Consider the following 22,422-nt stretch of genomic DNA (forward strand, 5'->3'; position numbering starts at 1 on the left):
ATAAATTGAGTAAATAAAAAATGCAAATGTATTGAAAATGTTGTCTAGCAGTTATGGATTTTAATAATTTTAATAATATACTGGTAAACATATAGGTGAACATATATGTGCACACATATATACATGCATATGAACCTATATAGATACACATATGCATGTATGAATGATATTTGTACACATAATATAGCAAAACAGCCTATTTCTGTTTAACGAAGAGAAGAGTTTTTTTAACATTTCTAAACATGATAGTTTTTTAATAACTAATTTCTAATAACTGATTAATTTTATCTTTGACATGATTACAGTACAGCATATTTTACTAGATATTTTTCAAGACACTTCTTACACCTTAAAGTGACATTTAAAGGCCTAATTAGGTTAATCAGGTTAACTAGGCAGGTTAGAATAATTAGGCAAGTTACTGTCTAACTTTGGTTTGTTCTTTAGACTATCAAAATGTATATATTGCTAAAAGGGGCTAATAATTTTGACCTTAAAATGTTTTTTAAAAGATTTAAAACTGCTTTTATTGTAGCCGAAATAAAAACAAATAAGACTCCAGAAGAAAAATATTATCAGACATACTGTCAAAATTTCCTTGCTCTGTTAAATATGATTTGGGAAATATTTTTAAAAAATAAGAAAATTAAAAAGGGGACTAATAATTCTGACTTCAACTGTATATTAAAAACCTATATCAAAACCTACAATAAAACATATGTTTATTTAGGGTTTTTTTTTCCATGTGGGAACTAAAACTCAAAAATAAGAGAAACGCTTCATGGTAGATCTCAAACATTTTATTTCCAAACACACTATACAGGTCATTTGGCAGAGTGCTGTTATGTAGTACATTTCTGATATACATATGTTTCTCTAAAAAAATTACAACTTGTTTTTTAATACATTAATTGTAGCACCAGGGTGTTACATACAATCTGTAGACAAAAATGCTAATAATTAAAAAAAGAAAACTATTATAAAATCTACTGTACAAAAAGTTTGAACAAATGGTTTAATAGAAACACAGGCACGGTGTGAACCTTTGCAGTCTTCTGGTTTGAATTAAAACCATTTTCTGACTTGTGCAATAAAATGTAAACATCCTCATCTAAGGCTAAAATATGTTCATGATGTCTGAAACTGAAAAAAACAAACATAAAATTTACTCTAATAAGTGTTCAAGTGAAAACACCAGTGTTAGTGTGAGTTAAATGAGTTGCCACAATGAACACTAAAAAGTTCAGTAAATGATCATTTGCAAATTTACATTTAGTATCAAGTTTATTTTTAATTTCATCCCTGCATAAAACAGATTTAGTTCTTTTGACACATGATGGTACTGCATCAGTAACATTAAAACACATAAAAAAATACATATTCCAATTTTTAAAGCCAATTACATCGACAACCAATTGATTAATTTCACCCAAATGAAAAACAAAAACCAGTACACCAAAATGATCAAATAAATCAAATCAATCTGACCTTCCTGAGCAGAGAATGACACCTTTGGAAATGGTTATTACTGTAGTCTGAAATCAGCCCACAAGGCTTGAACATTATCGCTCTGACTTGATTTTGTACCGAAGAACCACATATGTGGCGAGTCGTAGGATGACGAAGAAAATCCCCAGTACGATGAAGTCCATGTAGAGCTTGGCATCTTCTACATCCAACAACTGCAGAACTTCCTCAGGTCTTTGAAACTTGCAGACCCTCCCTGGACACTCGAGCTCGGTTCGGTTCATCCCATAAATGGACAAAATCACCCCCTCAAATCCGTATCTGTCATAAACACATCAATACAAACATGAAAATGATACTGCATGGTGAAAACACACAGAATAAGACACAAAGAGCTTACCTGACATAAGACACATAAGAACTCCATTGTAGGTATTCTGGAATGGTGTCGAAGTTTACAAAGAAACCAGAGAAGAGAAGGACTGGAATACCTGTAACTGGACCTACAAATGTGGCCACCTGTGAAGAAGATACAAAGTATTCAAGAAGTAGTCAATTCCAAGACCTTTCAAAATGTTATTAGAAACCAAAGCAGGGCTCCAGACCGAAAAATTACATTTAGAGGTAAAATTACTTTGTGTTCCTTTCATTATTGGTTTTGTTTGTTTAGTTCATTTTTATTTTGTGATCACTTTTTGTAGGTTTCAGATTAAATTTGAGTAGATCTAGCTTAACACACTTAGTTTCGACTAGAGCAATGATTTGTGTTTGCACAGCTTAGTAATATATAAAATAATCGTTTGAACAAACACAAAACTCAAAAAAATATACAAATCCATTGAATTAAAGTAAAAATTATGACAAATTCAGGCGTCATGGTGGCGAAGTGAGTAGCACTATTGCCTTACAGCAAGAAGGTCGCTGGTTCGAGCCTCAGCTGGGTCAGTTGGCATTTCTGTGTGGAGTTTGCATGTTCTTCCCGTGTTGGCATGGGTGTTCGGGTTTCCTCCAAAACCAAAGACATTTGCTGTAGGTGAATTGAGTAAACTAAATTGCCCGTAGTGTATGTGTGTGCTTGAGAGTGTATGAGTGTTTCCTAGTGATCCGCTGCATGAAACAGATGTTGGATAAGTTGGCAGTTTATTCCGGAATTTCGATCCCAGATAAATAAAGGTATATGTGCCATCAATTCGTCTCTTCTTGTTTTGTTTCTCTCTTTGAATTTGCAGGATTTGAACGCGGGTAACATAAGACAGCCCAGTGATGTCATTTCGAACACGTTTAATAACAACTTAACTGAACTATATTACACGGTCAAAAACTTGGTCTTGCTTCCATCTCCATGACACTTCTTTTTTCCCGGAAGTGACATTAGCGTATGCTTTATATAAAAAATTAAATTACTTTTAGTAAAATATTTTCAAGTTTGCTTTATACATTATTATTAATTTAACATAAATCAAACAATGAACTTATGGCTCTTATAAAAGGGACTAAGCCGTGAAGAAGATGAATGAATGATGACAATTTTGTAAAGTCATCATTCATTGACTCAATAGTTGTCTTATGTCCCTAGAGTGTGTATGTGAAGTTATCTACCCCAACAAATAATGTTTTATAACTCTCTGAAATATAAATAAGATTGTGCTCTTTACAAACGCCTGTGCATTAGCATAGCATCTGATTCAAAACAGGAATGACGTTATCACTGTGAAAACTTAAAATTGTGAAATGAAGTGTCCTTTGAAAAAGGCAGTCTATGGAGGTTCTGGTGTACATTTGAGCATCCTAAAAGTCCACATTTATAGTTCTGTTAGTTGATAACATTATCTTCTCACTCAGGGCTGATTATGCTAATAAGAGAATGTCAATCAATTAAAGTGTTTCTGCAGACTGTTTTTAATCAAGTTTAATTTATATATATATATATATATATATATATATATATATATATATATATATATATATATATATATATATATATATATATATATATATATATATATATATATACATATATATTTATTGTCAACAAAATGTAATGATTAAAATTGTAATATTAGAAACTGGTTATATTCACACACTGTTGCCACACAACTGGGTTTAAACTCCTTTGGACAGTGATTTTTGCATAATAGGTCCCCTTTAATATCAACCATCATACCGTATCAAAACATGCCTAGTTTACATGTTTTAGCAAATAAAAAACAAACGTAATAATATTATACATTATACATATGTTGATAGATTTAGGTACTTTTCCAGACAGCCACATGTCAGATATTACGCCACAGAATGAGTGCTTATTATTCTGAAAATAATTATTTATCTTTGCTAAATTATTATTTTATTTCAGTTAGCTTTTCGGTGATTGTTGTTTCCTTTAAGTACATTTTTTTCAGGTAACAAAATTTTTTTTGGCAAATAGTTTTGGTGCCCTATCATACACACGGTGTAATAAAGCGAGGTGCAAGACGTACTTGGTGCATTTTTTTGCTATTTTCAGGCCAGCGCAACCCTAATTTTTACGTTTTGCACCACGTTATTTGAATAGCAAATCCCTAATACGCACAGGATGTAGAGCAAAACACAAATATCTTTACATATGAAAATAATGAAGGATTAAAATGTTACAATTGCTTTTTTATTCATGACAATTTGCATTTTTATTATAATGTTATTATTATTATTAGCAGCATTATTTATTATATGCGTATTTATATTTGTTTCATTAAAAACAAGTTTAGATTTGTCCTCCTGTCACGTTTTGGAGACGTATGCATCACTATATGGGGCATAAGAACAGGACGTGGGTTTGGATCAGGGGTCACCAATCTCGGTCCTGGAGGGCCGGTGTCCCTGCAGGATTTAACTCCAACTTGCCTCAACACATCTGCCTGGATGTTTCAAGTATACCTAGAAAGACCTTGATTAACTTGTTAAGGTGTGTTTGATTAGGGTTGGAGCTAAAATCTCCAGGACACCGGCCTTCCAGGAACAAGCTTGATGACCACTGGTTTGGATATAAGTTTTTGACCACACTTTTTTATTATTGTTCATTTATTCATTTGATGGAAATTAGAACTTAATTAAGAAATATTTTATATTTAATATTTTATATTTTTTAACAAATTAAATTAAATATTTAGGCTAATGGATATCTTCAGTGGAGTGCGTACAACACAGTTTTCACAAAAGTAAAGTAGTGAAGAAAAGAGTAAGAGTAATCTCAAGAAAATGTAAAGAGGCCGAATGGAGGAAGCTCATTCTTTATCCTCGCGCAGATGGTCTGTTTAACTGTTTTCCCGCTAGTGAAGCATTTAGTTTGTCAAGTCTGCTATGTAAATAGCAAATGCACTTAGGCGCGAAACAACTGACTCTTAAAGCGAATGGGAGATGAGACTCTGATTGATTTATTGCACATTATGCTCAAAACAAACCCATAACTCATTAGGAGATTAATCACAACCCTGTTAGACCATGTGCCATGGCGCAAATAATATTTTTTCATCCTTAAAATATCAAAAGTGTATTCGAACACACTCTTAATGCATTAGATTTTGGGCCTAGATAGTTAAAAACTATTTCTGAATAATGGGGACTTGTGGGACCAAAGCACTGGCGTAAGTAAAAACATGTAAAGAAAATACAGTGTAACCTTTCAAAATATGCTTAATATAATAGCATTTTTGAAAATACAATCTTTGTCCTGTATTTGCATTATTTACTCAAAAAGTTAAGATCAGGATAACGTCTTTGTTAATTATTTAAACTTGGATGTATTTTATAACCCCCTTTATATTATCGTGGTCTGTTTGGTTCTACTGAAACCAAATGATGTCATGTAAAACGTACGCAGAAAAAAAACATATAAATTTGGTCTTAACATGACAAAAATGCAAATGGACACTAGATTTTAAATGGTTGTAAATGTTTTTGTGTAGCCTGGAGCCCTGGGGGCCAAAGAGTGACACAGTAGCTGTACCTGAAGAGATGTGGAGGCAGCACCGACTAGGAGCCCTAGAGACTGGGCTACTAAAGCTGTACAGATCGACAAAGCCAAAAACAACAAGTAGCGGCTTGCCTCTGGAGGCTGTTCAGTCATCCAGTACACAATACTGCAATACATAATGGGACAGAGGACCTGTGGAAGAGCCATTGTTATAAAGGGCCCTGATTAACATTGCATTAAACATTCGCTACAGTATGCTCAGCTCATATCAAGCATAAAATGGTGTCGATATGGCTCAGACAGGCATTCGCTCACCTGGAAGGGAATGTCAGCCATTGTCTTTGCTAGATAGTAAGCCTTTAGGCTGTACCAGTAGTTCAGGTGTTCCCTTAGAAACACAGCCATCTCTAGGGGAACTGAAAGCAGGACAGAAAATTACAGCAAAAACCATTTTCACTTCCCCTGAGTGAATGTTGGACGTGATGTTAGACCCAAAATTGAAATGCTGCAATGGGTTGGTAGTGAAATGTGCCTGTGATGTGTTTCTTCACCAACTTACAAGTAAGAACTGTAGGCATCAGTGCTCCAAACATGAGAAAGAGCATTGAGAAGAAGAGGAAGCCAGTGTTGTTGAAGACTTTGCTGGCATCATTGCCAATATTGAGGTATAGAAGGCCTATCAGCACTCCAATGGAGATATGCGACATTAGCCGCAGATGTGTCAAAACCTATATGACAAAAATAAAAATAAAAACATGTTCAGTTGGCATTATTGCAAACAGTAAAAATGAAGTAGCTATACATATATACAGTTGAAGTCAGAATTATTAGCCCCCTGCTTATTTTTTTCCCCAATTTGTTTAATGGAGAGAAGATGTTTTCAACACATTTCTAAACATAATAGTTTTAATAACTAATTTCTAATAACTGATTTATTTTATCTTTGCCATGATGACAGTAAATATTTTATTTGATATTTTTCATAGAAAAATACAAAACAACCAGTTTCCACGTGCTAATACAAATTATTATTCATGTTACAGTTTTCAGTAATGTGTGACCTAAATACATCTGTTAACATTTAAAAATTTGTTTCTGTTTTGATGAAATTTTAAAGACCTACTTAAATTGAGAAAACTCAATTACTGGTTATTTGCTGAATTATAAGGCACATATACAGTTAAAGTCAGAATTATTAGCTCTTCTTTTAATTTTTTTTCTTTTTATTAAATATTTCTTAAATGATGTTTAACAGAGCAAGGACATTTTCACAGTATGTCTGATAATATTTTTTCTTCTGGAGAATGTCTTATTTGTTTTATTTCGGCTAGAATAAAAGCAGTTTTTAATTTTTTAAAAACCAATTTAGGGACAAAATGATTAGCCCCTTTAAGCTATATTTTATTGATAGTCTACAGAACAAACCATCATTATGCTATAAATTGCCTAATGACCCTAACCTGCCTAGTTAACCTAATTAACCTAATTAAGCCTTTAAATGGCATTTTAAGCTGTATGAATGTGTCTTGAAAAATATCTTGTCAAATATTATTTACTGTCATCATGTCAAAGATAAAATTAATCTGTTATTAGAAATGAGTTATTAAAACTATTATCTAGTTTTTAATTATTATAGTAATTAACAACTAAAATCTTTTAGTAGTTATTCAGCAACCTTTGGTTCTTCGTCATTGTAAATGAATTGTAAGCGACTTCAGTCCAACATCTCCATTAGCAGGATGGTAAAAATTTCAGCAAATTTCAGCAAGACAAACATCCAAAACACAGTTAACTAAACTTTCAGATGCTTTTAGAGACAGAAAATCAAGGTGTAGAATGGCCCAACCAATCCCCTGAAGTGAAACCAATATAAAATACAAATTAAAGATCAGATTTGTATTCATATTATTATGGGTTTATGATTGGTTTGTTCTGTTTCTTGGCTTTTGCTTTCTTTTCTTAATAGGTGAATCATTACGAGCAGGTGTGGCTAATCTTATGGCCTATTTAAGCAACTGCAAATATGCATAAGAGAAACTGCTTTGGAGGACCTTTTTCATTTGACTTCCTTTGACTTACACACCGCTTATATTATTTTTGTTTATTTAGCAATTTGCTCTTATGTTACCTGTTGTTGTTTTAAACGTTATGTAATGTTTTCTTTGACATTTAATTCACATATTTACTGTGATACCCTTGTGATATCACTTTTATTTTTTATTATTATTATTTTTGTTCATTTATTTATTCATTTTCTTTTTGGCTTAGTCCCTTCATTATTCTGAGGTCACCAGAGCAAAATATACAGCCAACTTATCCAGCCCATGGTTTATGCAGCAGATGCCCTTGTAGCTGCAACCCATCTCTGGGAAACATCTATACACACTCATTCACCTCGGACAATTTAGCCTACCTAATTCACCTGTACCGCATGCCTTTGGACTGTGGGGGAAACCGGAGCACCCGGAGGAAAACCCACGCAAATGCGGGGAGAACATGCAAACTCCACACAGAAATGTCAACTGACCCAACCGAGGCTCGAACCAGCAACCTTCTTGCTGTGAGGCGACAGCACTACCTACTGCGCTACCGCGTTGCCTTATTATTTTTGTAAATAATAAAATAATGATAATATAGTTTTATACAATATTTAACAATTAAAAATTTAAAACATTATAAGAATAATACTTAATATTACTTTTTGATGTTATTTATACTCAACATGTATATACCTTGAAATTTAATGTTCACATATTTAAATACATTTCATCTATTACCATTTTACATAGTTCAATTCTACAGACCTCTAAGCACTTTCTTACTAATTTAATACCTAGTTTGTAAAAATGGTTTGGTTACTAGTAAAAAATGTATATTACATTAAACAAAAATAGAAACAAATAAATGAATGTTTTTTTTGGTATGTCGATTTGTAAGGCAGCATTATGTCTTCCTGTCCATAAAGCTTAAGCTAATGTATAAGACTGAGACAACACTGTACCTGGTCTCTGCATATTGTAATGAATGTTCTTTTGAAAAGAATGCAGAACTGAGTCAGAGAGCTTGTCGCAAACGTATGACTCTCAACATGCCCCGGGTCCTGTAAAAGCAAATGGAGAAAAGCAAAATTAGTAACTGAAAAATAGATAAATATAAAAGGTTATCCTAAAGCATGGATCGTCTGCAATAGACAGCTTTTACTATTTAAAGCAGGTGTCAGTGACAGTTCATGTACTCTTCTGCCAAGAACAGGCTTTCAATTATCTAATACGTAATCGTATCTTTGGGAGACAGCTCTCATCAAAACATGAATTAAAAAAACTGTTATATAGTTGAAACCCATATAGGGGCTTATGAAAGAAGCTTTAGAACACAGTAGGCGAGTTTGTGTAGCAAACATCCTGACCACAGTTTCTGCACGTAAGCATAACATGCTATCTTGGCTAATACTGAGAATAGCATCACTCACTTTGACACATTTTGCAGCGCATGAGGTTACGGTGGTTTTGTCGATACAGTTGCACTTTTCCTCCAGAGCACACATGCCACCCTGAACAGCCTCAAACAAGACTGGGTTTAAGTCTCCGTACTCTCCTGAGGCTACTTCAATGACTGGACACAAAACAGAAGAGATTGCATGATGCTTATGGCATGTATACAATAGAAACATGCATGTATATCTAATTAGCCAATCACATGACAGCTACTCTGTGTATTTAGCCATGTAGGTGGTCAAGATAATCTGCAGAATTTCAAACTGAGCAACAGAATGAGGAAGAAAGCTGGTTTAAGAATGTTGCATGGTTGTCGTTGTCAATATGAGTAGGCCGTGCATTTCAGAAACTGCTGATGTACTGGGATTTTCACACAAGCAGCTCTAGGGTTAACAGATAATAGTGAGAAAAGAGTAAATAATCAATGAGAGCTCTTTGTTGATGTGACTAGTCAGAGGAGAAAGAATAGACTCATGCTGATAGAAAGGCAGCAGTAACTCAAATAACCACCAGTTACAACCTGAACAACTCTAAACACACAACACATCCATTATGAAATTTATGCTAAAAAGTTTGGAACTAAGATTTTAATTTGGAATAAACAACACAAAAGCATTGATCCATCCTGTCTTGTTTAAACAGTCCAGGCATGCTCATGCAGGGTGAAAAATGTTTGCCCCTAGAGCATACTGTGAGTGCACAGTGTCAGTGTCACATGAGAGACATGTTTTACTATGCTGTCAGTCCACTTTATTCCTCTAAACATTTTATTGTGTGTTTGCCTTCAAGAACAGTATGGAGAAAGACCAGAAATTTAACAGGAAGCAGGGAACAGTATACAGAGAACAGAATGGCCAACACAAGAAGGCTACTAGTAATAGCTTTCAAACTTTAGTGATTCTCTTGGTGTATACATCATGTTTTTGGTAGTGGTCACAAGTACTGTGACGATAAATCGACTTATCAGACAACACATGGTCATGACCTCAATCATTCTTGGTGAGGTCTAGCATCAATTCTAGCATCATTTTAGCTGATTGCACTGATTTGTCTCTATTTCTATTAAAGGTGTCAGTGTAATTTTGGTTGAAAAAAAACAATAATATCTACTATAAAGGACTTTAGTATATTTTCATGTGGGTGTCTGACAACTAAAAATAGATCTGGCAGCAGATATCAAAGCCTCTATTACATTTTATCTTGCTTTTTTAATTAACTTTTATGAATATTTATCTAGGATAGATATTTTTAAATTCTGATTGCAATGCCTAATAAAATAAATATAATTCAATTAGATTTTCTTAAAAAACGAAATATTATGTTGGTGCAATAGCCTAGTGGTTATGTGTGCTGACATATGGTGCAATAGCACATCAGTGTGTTGTGAGTTCAAATCCCGGCTTGACAACATTTCCCTACCCCCTCTCTCTCTCTCCCACTTTGCTTCCTGTCTCATAACGGTCCTATCTAATAAAGGTCAAAAATAAATCTTTAAAAATATATATATATAAAATATTATGTCTTCTTTGGAAGAGTGAACTTGCAATGAGATGTCACGGTTGCAGGTTTGTGCGCTTCTCCGGAGTGTATGTTTGATCACGTGGGTTTGTTTTGTTTTGGTTGTCCATGTGGATTTGTTATGCTAACGTGTTATGACGTCACTCAGTTGGTCTGATTAGTTCGCCAGCTGAGGCTCATCGTGGTGCCTTTATCTGTGCAACGCTTTTGTGTGTCTGTGTCAGTTCGTTACTATCACTTATGTTTGTGCTGTCTGTGCTCAGGCCCTGAGGAGTTTGTCTGGATCTGGTTTCCTCGTTCTGTTCCTGTCCTGTGTTCTGCGTTCATCTAGCCTGGCACTATTTGTTTTATTGTCAGATTCTAGTAAACATTGTCACTTGCATTTGGATCCTCTCTGACTCTCATTCGAAATGTTACATAAGATGCTACTATATTGTCATTCTGGGATTACATAATGAGTGGGATAAAATGTTCTTAAAATAACAATAATATTGTTTATCGCAATAGATTTTAGTGCACAATATTGTACAACAAAAAATAGATATGGGGCGAAGCAGTGGCGCAGTATGCTGTCGCCTCACAGCAAGAAGGTTGCTGGGTCGCTGGTTCGTGCCTCGGCTCAGTTGGCGTTTCTGTATGGAGTTTGCATCTTCTCCCAGCGTTCACGTGGGTTTCCGCCGGGTGCTCCGGTTTCCCGCACAATCCAAAGACATGCGGTACAGGTGAATTGGATAGGCTAAATTGTCCGTGGTGTATGAGTGTGTGTGTGTGAATGTGTGTGTGGATGTTTCCCAGAGATGGGTTGCGGCTGGAAGGGCATTTGCTGCGTAAAAACTTGCTGGATAAGTTGGCGGTTCATTCCGCTGTGGCAACCCCGGATTAATAAAGGGACTAAGCCGACAAGAAAATGAATGAATGAAAAAATAGATATTGTGACAGGCCAAATTGTCACATCCACCAAGGTGGAACTAAGAAGTACCAGGTACTTGGTAAGGAACACAGCAGAAGAGCCCCCAAAAGTTAACCATCCTGAACTAAATTGCGCCATAACATGCAGTGGAAAAGCACTCTCAGCCCAGACCCAACCTGAGTATTATCAATGACCATGTCTTTTTTTATGACCACTGTGTACATCTTGTGATGGCTACTTTTGGCAGGATAATGTGCCATCTTATAAAGCTCATATAATATCTAACTGGTTTCTTAAAAATGACAATAGTAATTACCCACATTTATAAAGTGCTTTTCTGTGTACTTAAAGTGTATTATTTTAGGGAAATTTATTTAGTTTTTCTTCACCACCAGTCTGCAGCATCCACCTGGATAACGTGACGGCAGCCATATTCCACCAAACCTCAGACCAGCTTGATGTATACCAGCATGAGGCCAGAGGGCAAATTTGGCCAGGATACCAGGAACACACCCCAACTTTTTTTGAACGATATCCTGAGATTTTTAACGACCGCAGAAAGTCAAAACCTTGGTTTAATTTTTATTTCTGAAAGACGGTGCTCACTGACAGTATAGTGTCCCCTTCACTATACTGGGGCGTTGAGACCCATACATAGCGCAGGTTAACCTCTGCTGGCCTCACTGACAGACTTGGGCAACACTGGAGACTTGCAGAGAGCTAGCTGCTGGCTATAATCTGAGCAATAAGAAATACCAATAGAGCATCTTTGTTACAGACGATTTTATGGATTTGTATTGGTCTTAAGCAACTGCATGATGCCATCACATCAATATTGACCAAAATACCTGAGAAATCAATTCAATGAAAAATTAAAGCAGTTCTTAAGGCAAAACAGAGTATCAATTAGGTGTACCTAATAAAGTGGCCACTTTATTTGAATGACTAACTTACTGAAATCTGCGGGATTGTGGTATGTGGGGCAGTGAAGACCCAGTCCTCTCAAGTAAGGAATCAGGTATGGGACACTTCCTTTGTATATACATTGGCCTTGGCTTAAAATATAGAGCTGTAAAGCAAACCAAGAAACAAAAAAGATGATCCAAAAAGCTTTCAGCTTCTGAAAATGAAGACTTGCACATGCCTTTTTATTTACCTTATCAAACATCTCAAAGAGTTTGGCACTGGGCTGGTGAATGGTGCAAATGATGGTCCGGCCTCCTTGTGCCAAAGACTTCATCAATGACACTACCTGGAAACAGGAGGCACTATCCAAACCACTGAAATACAAAACGAACAATTCCTGCAGTACAGCTTTTAATGTCACAAGCATCTAAATAATGCTGTTTTATGCATGTCTGAGTGTATCATTACCTAGTGGGTTCATCAAAGAACATGACTGGAGGGTTGTTTACTAGCTCAAGGGCAATAGCCAGTCTCTTACACTGACCACCAGACAGAGACACGGTACGAGTGTGGACACATTCATGAAGTCCCAGTGCTGTCAGGATTTCTTTTATCTACAGGTCAGCATAAACACAAAGGAAGGAGCTGAATTTTAAAGGCAAGCAAGCATACCGGTGCAGCTTCCAAGGAGATAAGCTTCACCTACCAGCTCTTTTTTCACCTCTGAGCTTTCATTCAGCTTCAGGTTGGCTGATACCTTACAAACAGTGGAGAAATCAGTCATTTTCTTTTGCATGTGACTGTATTATAAGCATTAGCATCAAATCAGCACTAGGGGGCATCCTTTACCACATTATTCACCCTGGAGACTCACCATCATTGCTTCTTGAACTGACAAGTGAGGCAGCAATTTGTCTTCTTGCATAATGTAACAGGACATTTTACGAAAGGTTCGGGGGTCTCGGAGCTTTCCATTTACTAGGATCTGTCCAGTCATCCCTGTTTCCCTATAAAGCACATAACAAGATTTTTAAATGTTCAAGATTTGAATCAAGATAGATTTAATTTAGTTTATATTTAATATTAAATATTATTGAGAAAACTATTTTAAAATTTATTTTAGATTACATTTGTGATTAAAATTTGAACTGAATTTAATTTATCCTTTTTTAGTGTAATTATTTTAATGCATTACTATATTCTACTATATCTATTTTTCCTATACTATATCTATTTTTACGATTTAATTTTTTTGTTAAATGTAGAAAGTGATAATTTATTTAAATTTTCTTTATATTAAATTTGATCAAAGAACAATTTATTTTTCAATTTAATCTAAATTTGCAATTGCTGCACGGTGGCACAGTTGGTAGCATGTTCGCCTCACAGCAAGACAGTCGCTAACTCAAGCCTCGGTTGGGTCCGTTGGCGTTTCTGTGTGGAGTTTGCATGTTCTCCCTGTGTTCGCGTGGGTTTCCTCTGGGTGCTCCAGTTTCCCCCACAAGTCCAAAGACATGCGGTACAGGTAAATTGGGTAGGCTATATTGTCTGTTGTGTATGTGTGTAAATGAATGTGTATTGATGCAGTTGAAAGGGCATCCGCTGCGTAAAAAATATGCTGGATAAGTTGGCGGTTCATTCCGCTGTGGCAACCCCAGATTAATAAAGGGACTAAGCCAAAAAGATAATGAATGAATGAATAATTTATCATTTATTTATGTTTACATGTGTTTATTTTATTGTAATGCTAATTCATTTAATAACTGGTAATTAAATTTAAGGCAAGGCAAGTTTAATTATATAGCACATTTCATACACTGTGGCAATTCAAAGTGCTTTACATAAACAGGAATGACAGAGACAAGTTTAAATAAAATGAAATCAATAAATATAAAAACAGATGAAAACAGCATAAAGACAGTTTTTTCATATCCCAAAACGCCGGTGTATCATATTTTCTCATTTTACTCTGGGACTTCCCCATTCTGGTGATCACCCCCTCTCTGTGGACATTTTGGGTACCTAATTATCTATTGGATGTCTCCAACAGATTCGATTTTTCACCTACAATCAAAAAGTTAAGCTTTACAGCTCTAATTACGTGCTCCCCAATTTCAACTTCCCTCTGAAAGTAAATTGCACAGCCCATGATTTCTACCCCCTCCCGGAAGTAAATAGATTAAGCTAGCCAATTGTAATAAAAGATATTGATCAGACGCCAGGGACTTTTTTTAGTATTAGTATAGTAGAATTTTTCATTTCGCCCCTGATAAATAAAGGGACTAACTCAAAGGAAAATTAATGAATCTATAAATATTATTACTGTTATTATTACCCTCACCTGTACCCTGCCAGGATGTTCATCAGTGTAGACTTTCCAGCCCCAGAAGGACCCATAATGCCAATGAGTTCCCGACTGCTGAACTTCCCAGATAGACACTTAAGCAAAGCCTTGTAACCTGCAAAGACAAAAAAAAAGCATGCTTGGCCTCATATGGTTCTCCTTTGAAACAAATGGTCCACTGGTAGTTAATCTCTTCAAATAAGCAGTATGCATTAATCCCTGAACCTCATGACTGTACTAAATACTTTCTCAAAAGCTAAGAAATGTGAGAAAGCAAGTGATAAAGGTGATGAGAGAATTAGGCTCCAAAACCTTTAAGTACAGTGGCTAATTAAACCTCTCTGGACAAGTCTGCTCAATGACCTTTCTGCGAGTCCACCAAGATATCAGAAAGACAGAAAAAAACTATGTCATTCTGCTATAGTTAAAATCTATATAAAAAAGCACACACTCCCAGGACTGTCAAAGCGCGACTTACTGTATTTCAAAGTAAGTGCCCTAATTAGAAACCTTTCAGCCCAAAAGCTGTTCTCACAGTCAAATCTCAAGAAAACCATGTTCTTTATCCAGTGAATTATTCTCATACATGCAGAAATTATATAATTTTATCATTGGTGGCACAATGAAACATGTTCAAATTACAATTATTTCCTTCATTATTACATTAGGTGTTGATATTGTTTTAACAATGTATAAGCTGACATTATTGCATACGTCACTATTCATATAGAGTGAACTGAACAATACTTCCGAAAGCACAAACGTATTATTAAGCGAGCTACATTTAATACACAATACTGTGTAATGTGTAAAATGTCTTTTTTTCTGTTTTGCCAAAGAAAATAGTCAAACAAAAAAACTGTTGCAAAACATTGTAGTGTTTCCTTTCAGAATGAATCTGTTTGAATGAAACTACTGAATTAATCATTTGAGTCAATGATGAGTCATATAGCTACAGTGTAGATCAAAATTAGACAACAACCTACAATTTCCTATATTAATATTCCTTTATTGTATTATATTATATTATATTATATTATATTATATTATATTATATTATATTATATTATATTATATTATATTATATTATATTATATTATACACCATAAAATGTGTGCAATACACTTTAAGGCTATGACTCAGAAGTGACGTCATTTGAGAGGAGAAGCAGACAGTGATCAAGGAAGCCTTCTATTATTGAACTGTATGCTTTTTACAACAAGCTTAAGTCCCTGTCACATTTTTTATTAGTGAAAATGTACGTTTTTGGAAGAATGTTTCATATGTTCTGAAGTCCATAAGAAACCTTAATATTATATTTGAAAAAGATATTGATCTAAATGAGTTTGAGATACCTCAGTTATTAGTGTTAGTCTGGCACCTGGTGGTAATTTCCTTAAAGGGTTAGTTCATACAAAAATGAAAATTTTGTTATTCTCACCCTCATGTCATTCCAATCCACTGATACATTTGTTCATCTCCACAACACAAATTGAAATATTTTAGATGAAATACTAGAGCTCTCTTGTCATCCATAATTATGGTCCCATGACATCCAGAGTCCAGAAAATGAACCACTAACTCCAGTGGTTCAACTAAAATTTTGTGCGTACCCAAAAATAAATGGTAAATACACAAATATGTTTGCCTATATCTTCTCCCCATGTCAGGTCATCAGTGTTTGCATGTTTACGACAGGCAATTTGGTGTATTGCCATAAGAGTCAGCAGTATAACACATAAGCATTGTATTGCCTGTAGTAAATGGCGAAAAAAGTTGTTTTTACCGATTTTTTGGTGCACAAAAGTGTTTTTTGATTTTCATATGATAGAACTTGAGCCACTGAAGTCACTTGGAACGATTGAACAAATTTTGGGAGCTTTTCTGGTCCTGGCTTGTGATTTGACGATGAACAAAGGTCTCAGGGGATGAAAATGCTGTGGCTCAGTGGTTAGCACTGGCGCCTTACAGCAAGAAGGTCGCTGGGTCAATATCCGGCTGGGTCAGTTGCCATTTCTGTGTGGAACTTGTTTTCCTTATGTTTTCCTTATGTTTACCTGGGTTTCCTCCGGGTGCTCCAGTTTCCCCTACAGTCCAAAGAGATGCGGTGTAGGTGAATTAAATAAGCTAAATTGGTCACTCATAGTGTATGAGTGTGAATGTGAGAGTGCATTGGGTTTCATATGATTAAAGTTGAGCCACTGAAGTCACATGGAACATTTGAACTAATTTTGGGTGCTTTTCTGGTCCTGGCTTGTGTTTTGAAGATGAACAAAGGTCTCAGGCGATGAAATTACACGAGAGAGAGAGAATTGTTGGCTGAAGTAACCCTTTAAGCACACTGACATGTAGCACAGTACATTTGAGTAAACGAAGTAATTTGAGCACAGTAAAACCCAAGTAATGAAGAGAACTCAAACCAATTGAGTAAGGTAAAAACCCAATAAGTTAAGGCAACTCAAACCATTTGAGGAAACTGATTCCAACAAACCATTTGAGCTAGAAAAAAAGTAATCTGTGAACTTACTCCATCTAAGTTTAAGTAAGGAAAACTCTTAAAAACTCTTTTCAAATGAGTAGAATTAACTTTTAGTCAGTTTTGGGTTAACTACACTAATTTCATTTGATAAAGTTGACTGTTGGGTTTTACAGTGTATATAATAATAATAATAATAATAATAATAATAATAATAATTATTATTATTATTATTATTATTATTATTATAAAATATATAAGAATAAATACCAAGGCATAAGCAGCTCAGAAGCTCAAAAAGACAAAAAGGCAGCTCAGCCACAACTGAAATTTCTGTGATCACACCCTTCACTTGCTCCAAACCTTTTTGACTTCCTTTCTTCTGTTAAACACACAAAAAAATATTTTGAATAATTTTGGAAACCTGTAACTATTAACTTTCATATTATTTGTTTTTACTATGAATATCAGTGTTTACTGGTTTTCAGCCTTCTTCAAAATATCTTCCTTTGTGTTCAACAGAAGAAAGGAACTCATAAAGGCATGGAACTACTAAGTAAAATAAGTAAAGTGAGGAAATTATTATTTTTGGGCAAACTATCCCTTTAAAATGATGTCAGGAGCCAATTTCTAATGGAAATGTTGGTCTCTTTACTGATGTCAGATGTAGCCGTAGAGAGTAATAAACTAACTGCTATCTTTGTCCCATGCAGACTAGAAAGTGCATGTGTCAGCTTCATCAGATAAAACAGTAATCGGTAGGAGACACCAGCATTCATGACGTGACCTGCAAATCAATAGATCTGAGTGTCTGACAGGAAAAGGTTTCCATTACTTTTGTTTCATTGTCCTAATGCGATTTTAATCTCCCCTGAATGCTAAACTTCTCAAATGCAAATATCGTAAACAAAATCTGATAATTTAAGCATGCATATAGCTGAATCATTTTAATGTACCACTGAAATTTTCAACCAGGAGAATGGTTTATCAAGACAAAGGGTAATCAGCATTTAGGCTCAGTTTTATTCTCCAGATGGTATTTCTCTGTTAATCTGAGCTGCTGTATATATTTTTGAGTTCATTTTTTGATTTCTATAAATAACTTTAGATTTTTTTTGTCATTTAAAAACACTAAAAATATTTTGTCAAGCCAGAAACTATTCATACCCCTGGCAAATTCTGACGTACAGTTTTTGTTTAAATGTAAATAAAAGCTGAGCCATATATTATTTTCACAATGATGCCTCTTGTACATCGTCTTATAATCTTTTGAGAAAAGACTGAGTCATATCTAGTCAAAAAATACTTGCTGGTTGAATAAAAGTAACTTTAAGTCAGAATTTGCCATGGTTGTGAATAATTTGGGGCTTGAATGTATATAGTGGTGATAGAAGACAGACGGTGATTGCGTTTTACAATGATCCTCAAGGTCTGTTCACACAAATGAGGCTCAAAACTACAAGTCACGAACAATTTATTATGACCAATATCAATCGATGGACAGAATATATATGGTTACATTGATTAGAATGTGTAAAGTGACCACCACTGACCTTGTTTCTTCCACCAGGGTCCTTCCCTGATGGTGTAGCAGAGCTCTTTGAACTCCAGCTCCACAGTGGTGCGTTTGGGCAGGTGAGAGAAGCGCTGCGCCTCTGTGATGTGGTTCTCCACCTTCTTTAGATGGGTCAGCAGTGGAGCTTCCTGCGGCTGGGATCCTCCATTACACAGGCTTTCCTCCATACCGATACTAACTGACCCAGGATCAGACGTCTTCTCTGCCATCCCAAAAAAGCCTAAAGCCTAAAACTATTAAATAAATAGGCGCTTTGACCTTGGACGGGTTGCACAGGACATTTATTTGCAACTGTATCAGAAGTAATGTAAAGTACACTCTGATCCACTTTTACTTTTAATTTTATTGTGGCTAATAGTCAATAAAGTGCACTCACTGGCCACTTTATTAGGGACACCTGTCCAACTGCTAGTTAAGGCAAATTTCTAATCAGCGAATCACATGGTAGCAACTCAATGCATTTAGGTATGTAGACATGGTCAAGACGATCTGCTGCAGTTCAAATCGAGCATCAGAAGGGGCAAGAAAGGTGACTTAAATGATTTTCAACGTGCCTTGGTTGTTGGTGCACAGGCTATTCTGAGTATTTCAGAAACTGCTGATTTTCTGGGATTTTCACACACAACCACTCTAAGGTTTACAGAGAATAGTCCGAAAAAGTGAAAATATACAGTGAGCGACAGGTCTGTGGGTGCAAATGCTGTGTTGATGGCAAAGGTCAAAGGAGAATGGCTAAACTGTTCTGAGTCATCTCAACTTCTGCTGCGACATTCGAGTGGTAGGGTCAGAATTTAAGTTCAACAGCATGGAAGCATGGATCCATTCTGCCTTGTATCAACGGTTCAGGCTGATGGTACCATCTTCTGATGGCTACTTCCAGCACTACCAATTCACTGTACTTAAATGGCCTCCACAGTCACTAGAGAACAATGCTATAAAGCCCCTATGGGATGTGGTGGAACAGGAAATTTGTATCATGGATGTGCAGCCAACAAATCTGCAGCAACTGCATGATGCTATCACGTCAATATGGACCAAAATCTCTGAGGAATATTTCCAGTACCTTGTTGAATCTATGCCATGAAGGATTAGGGCAGTTCTGAAGGCCAAAGGCAGTCCAGCTCGGTAATATTAAGGTGTACCGCTGAGTGTACAGTATATGAGTCAAAAAAAAAATCTCCAATGGGAGCGCCTTCCTGTACTTTCCTCTTGAAATGCAAACCCCTTTAGACTGCCTGCTCATTCAGGAGAGGCCCCTACTCTGTCATATTGATCTGGCTGAGATTTTGGAGCTTATGTAAAAGGCTGGGATTTGGTTTCCTCCGAGAGACCGCATTGTGCTGACACATTGAATTGACTTTCTAGGTGCAAGTCCCAGGAGTTCAGAACCAAAAGGAAGAGCGAAATCAGAGAATGTGAATAGCCAGGTCAGAGAGAGAGACATCCCTGGCTCAGTCCACAGAGAGCACTACAGGCAGGAGTGGTTCACATAAGACTAACTGTGCTGAGTGGAAAAGGCCTGTATAATGAAAATCCTGCTGGATCCCATTTTAATCAGTGAAACAATCAGAACTTTCAGAAACATGGTAAAACATTCTGAGTTGTTTCAAACTAAATTTAATTGCAATATGGGTAAACACAAGTGTTGTATTATTAAAAATGAATTGAAAATAATTTCATGTTTCAACCCAGTGGTTGTGTTTGTCCATATTGGATCCAAATCTTAAAGCGACCAAGGCCTTTTTTTTTTATTTGTAGCACAAATCATCGACCATTTAGTCTGTTTCTGTGCATTTTAATGTATGAGTTATTGTTACATAACATGCACCTCCATAAAATCTAGAGCCACTGTCAGGAACTTACAGCCTACTCATATAAAGTATTATTTAGTGTGTATTTTTGTGAATATTTCTTACTTGACTACACTTCAAACGATACATTTCATCAAATAAAGAGGCCCTATATATAAATATAAGATCTGCAAACACTATGGCTCCAAATTTATCAGAAAGAAACAATGCTTTTACACATAAATGTTGATATATTTATTTTAAAACGATGCCTGTAAATCAAAAATTAAAAGTCTTTTTTAAAAAGGTGAAATTATAATTATGTTATAAGGCCCAAATGTAATTAATATTAAAATATGCCACCCTTTAAAAGGGTTACAAATATTTGTACTGAAAAAAGTTTAACAAGCCAGCATTGAGAATCAAGAGATTTGGTTTTGTGGTCTTTATGCTGTGTATGTAGGCTAATCCACAAGGATTAGTAGTTTTATCTCTCCTAATACTATGCACATATACTACAGTAGGCTACATAATCAGATAAGGTATGATGTACAGATGTGATGCTTTAATTAAATAAAGAATTAATAGCAAATAAAAATAAAACATCTCTGAGGGTTATCAAATTCTAATTCCGATATAATAGAACAAAAAGCCAGTCTCAAATTATAAAATCAGTATTGCTTCTGAATATGAACAACAAAGAGCTATTTGTAAAATATGTGGGGGAAAAATCACTTACCCAGGCACACACTCGACGGGAAATATATTGAGAGTTGAAATGTGCGTCACTTTTCTCCTTTTACAATAGATATCAAATACGTCCTGCGTCAGTTGTAATCCTGTACAGAACTGAATGAAAGCTCCAGTCCTGAAAGAGAGTTTGGTGGCGAGGTGTGACGCAAAACCTGGGATGGACAGAAAAGCCGTCAGACCATTCAGTGATGCTGCAAAAAAAAAAAAAAAAAAAAACCTGCACGTAGTGGTGCACTAGCTGCAAGCTTGAAGCGTGCACTCTCTGACCTTTAAAGAAATTACCCTATTTATGTGTTTATTTTCATTAATTTATTTTCATCCCGCTTAATCCCTTATTTATCAGGGGTTCCCACAGCGGAATGAACCGTCTTGGCATAACGCAGAGGATGCCCTTCCATACACAACCCAGTACTGAAATTATTTATTCATTGATATTTTCTTGTTTAAGGTTATTTAGTCTTTGGTTTATACTTAACTTGCATCTCATACAATTTTCTATTATATAGATACTCAGCTGCGTGTCGCACAAATATGAAAAATGCATGTTTGTTGATTCTAGGTGAGATTATAGCGCTCAGTGGGCAGCACGGTGTGTAATTTCCTGTGAAGATGAGTGGACGCGATGACAACAAGCCACAACTAGTTTCCAGAAAAAGACAACGCTAATAAAGGTAGTTCCTCCTTAAGAAGACATCTGGACGGGTCTAAGCTTGAGACAGTCCTTCACTGCATACATGTCAACTGATATAACAGAAATATGATATAAAACATTTTCATCATGTTATCAGTTAAACTGGATATTAATCAGATTGCGCGTGTTATAAATTGTTATTTATTTCTTCTTTATACTCTCACCCATCAAGTCTGGTCTTGGATGAAACTTAAATTTTTTTAATAACAATTTATGACACCTAGTGGTACCTCAAGAGCTGGCACATCAGCAAATCACGTGGAAGCAACCATTGCATTTAGGCCTTTATTTGTATGTATGATTTAGTCATATAAACGTGTGAAAGTGACTAGCTGAATTTGACCAGCTGAAAGGGGTAGAAAGATTTAAGTGACAAAATAAGTAAGTAATTTGACATATTTTGTGTGTGTGTGTGTGTGCCCAAGAGGCTGCTCTGAGTAGAACTGCACATCTACTACTAGAATTTTCACACACAAATCTGGGAGATGACCAGCTAAAACAAGCTTGACCAGCCTAGCCAGGCTGGGAGCCCAGCCAAAACCAGC

General features: G+C 35.6%; 1 protein-coding gene across 2 annotated transcripts; it reads right to left on the reverse strand.

Moving 5' to 3' along the window:
- Window positions 1-778: 778 nt before the first annotated feature.
- On the reverse strand, window positions 779-21,284 carry abcg4b (ATP binding cassette subfamily G member 4b). 2 transcript variants are annotated; one of them, NM_001111212.1, is given in 15 exon segments: window positions 786-1,788; window positions 1,868-1,986; window positions 5,453-5,611; window positions 5,735-5,835; window positions 5,979-6,147; window positions 8,421-8,519; window positions 8,889-9,031; window positions 12,296-12,410; window positions 12,498-12,621; window positions 12,716-12,861; window positions 12,954-13,004; window positions 13,122-13,254; window positions 14,589-14,706; window positions 18,621-18,876; window positions 21,173-21,198. In NM_001111212.1, coding segments are annotated over 14 exon segments (1,935 nt in total). In that variant the 5' UTR covers window positions 18,853-18,876; window positions 21,173-21,198; the 3' UTR covers window positions 786-1,562.
- Window positions 21,285-22,422: the final 1,138 nt, after the last annotated feature.

This window comes from Danio rerio, chromosome 15 (genome assembly GCF_052040795.2).
Source record: "Danio rerio strain M-AB ecotype USA chromosome 15, GRCz13ab, whole genome shotgun sequence".
Classification (NCBI taxonomy): Eukaryota; Metazoa; Chordata; class Actinopteri; order Cypriniformes; family Danionidae; genus Danio; species Danio rerio.

Excerpts from the sequence above, each read along its gene's own strand:
- abcg4b (XM_087283390.1), bottom strand. The coding sequence starts at position 18,852 with ATGGCAGAGAAGACGTCTGATCCTGGGTCAGTTAGTATCGGTATGGAG. Across the intron at positions 12,862-12,953 it reads CAGAGGTGAAAAAAGAGCTG|ATAAAAGAAATCCTGACAGC; the intron begins GTAGGTGAAGCT and ends GCTGACCTGTAG. Across the intron at positions 9,032-12,295 it reads CCACAATCCCGCAGATTTCA|TCATTGAAGTAGCCTCAGGA; the intron begins GTAAGTTAGTCA and ends TTTTGTGTCCAG.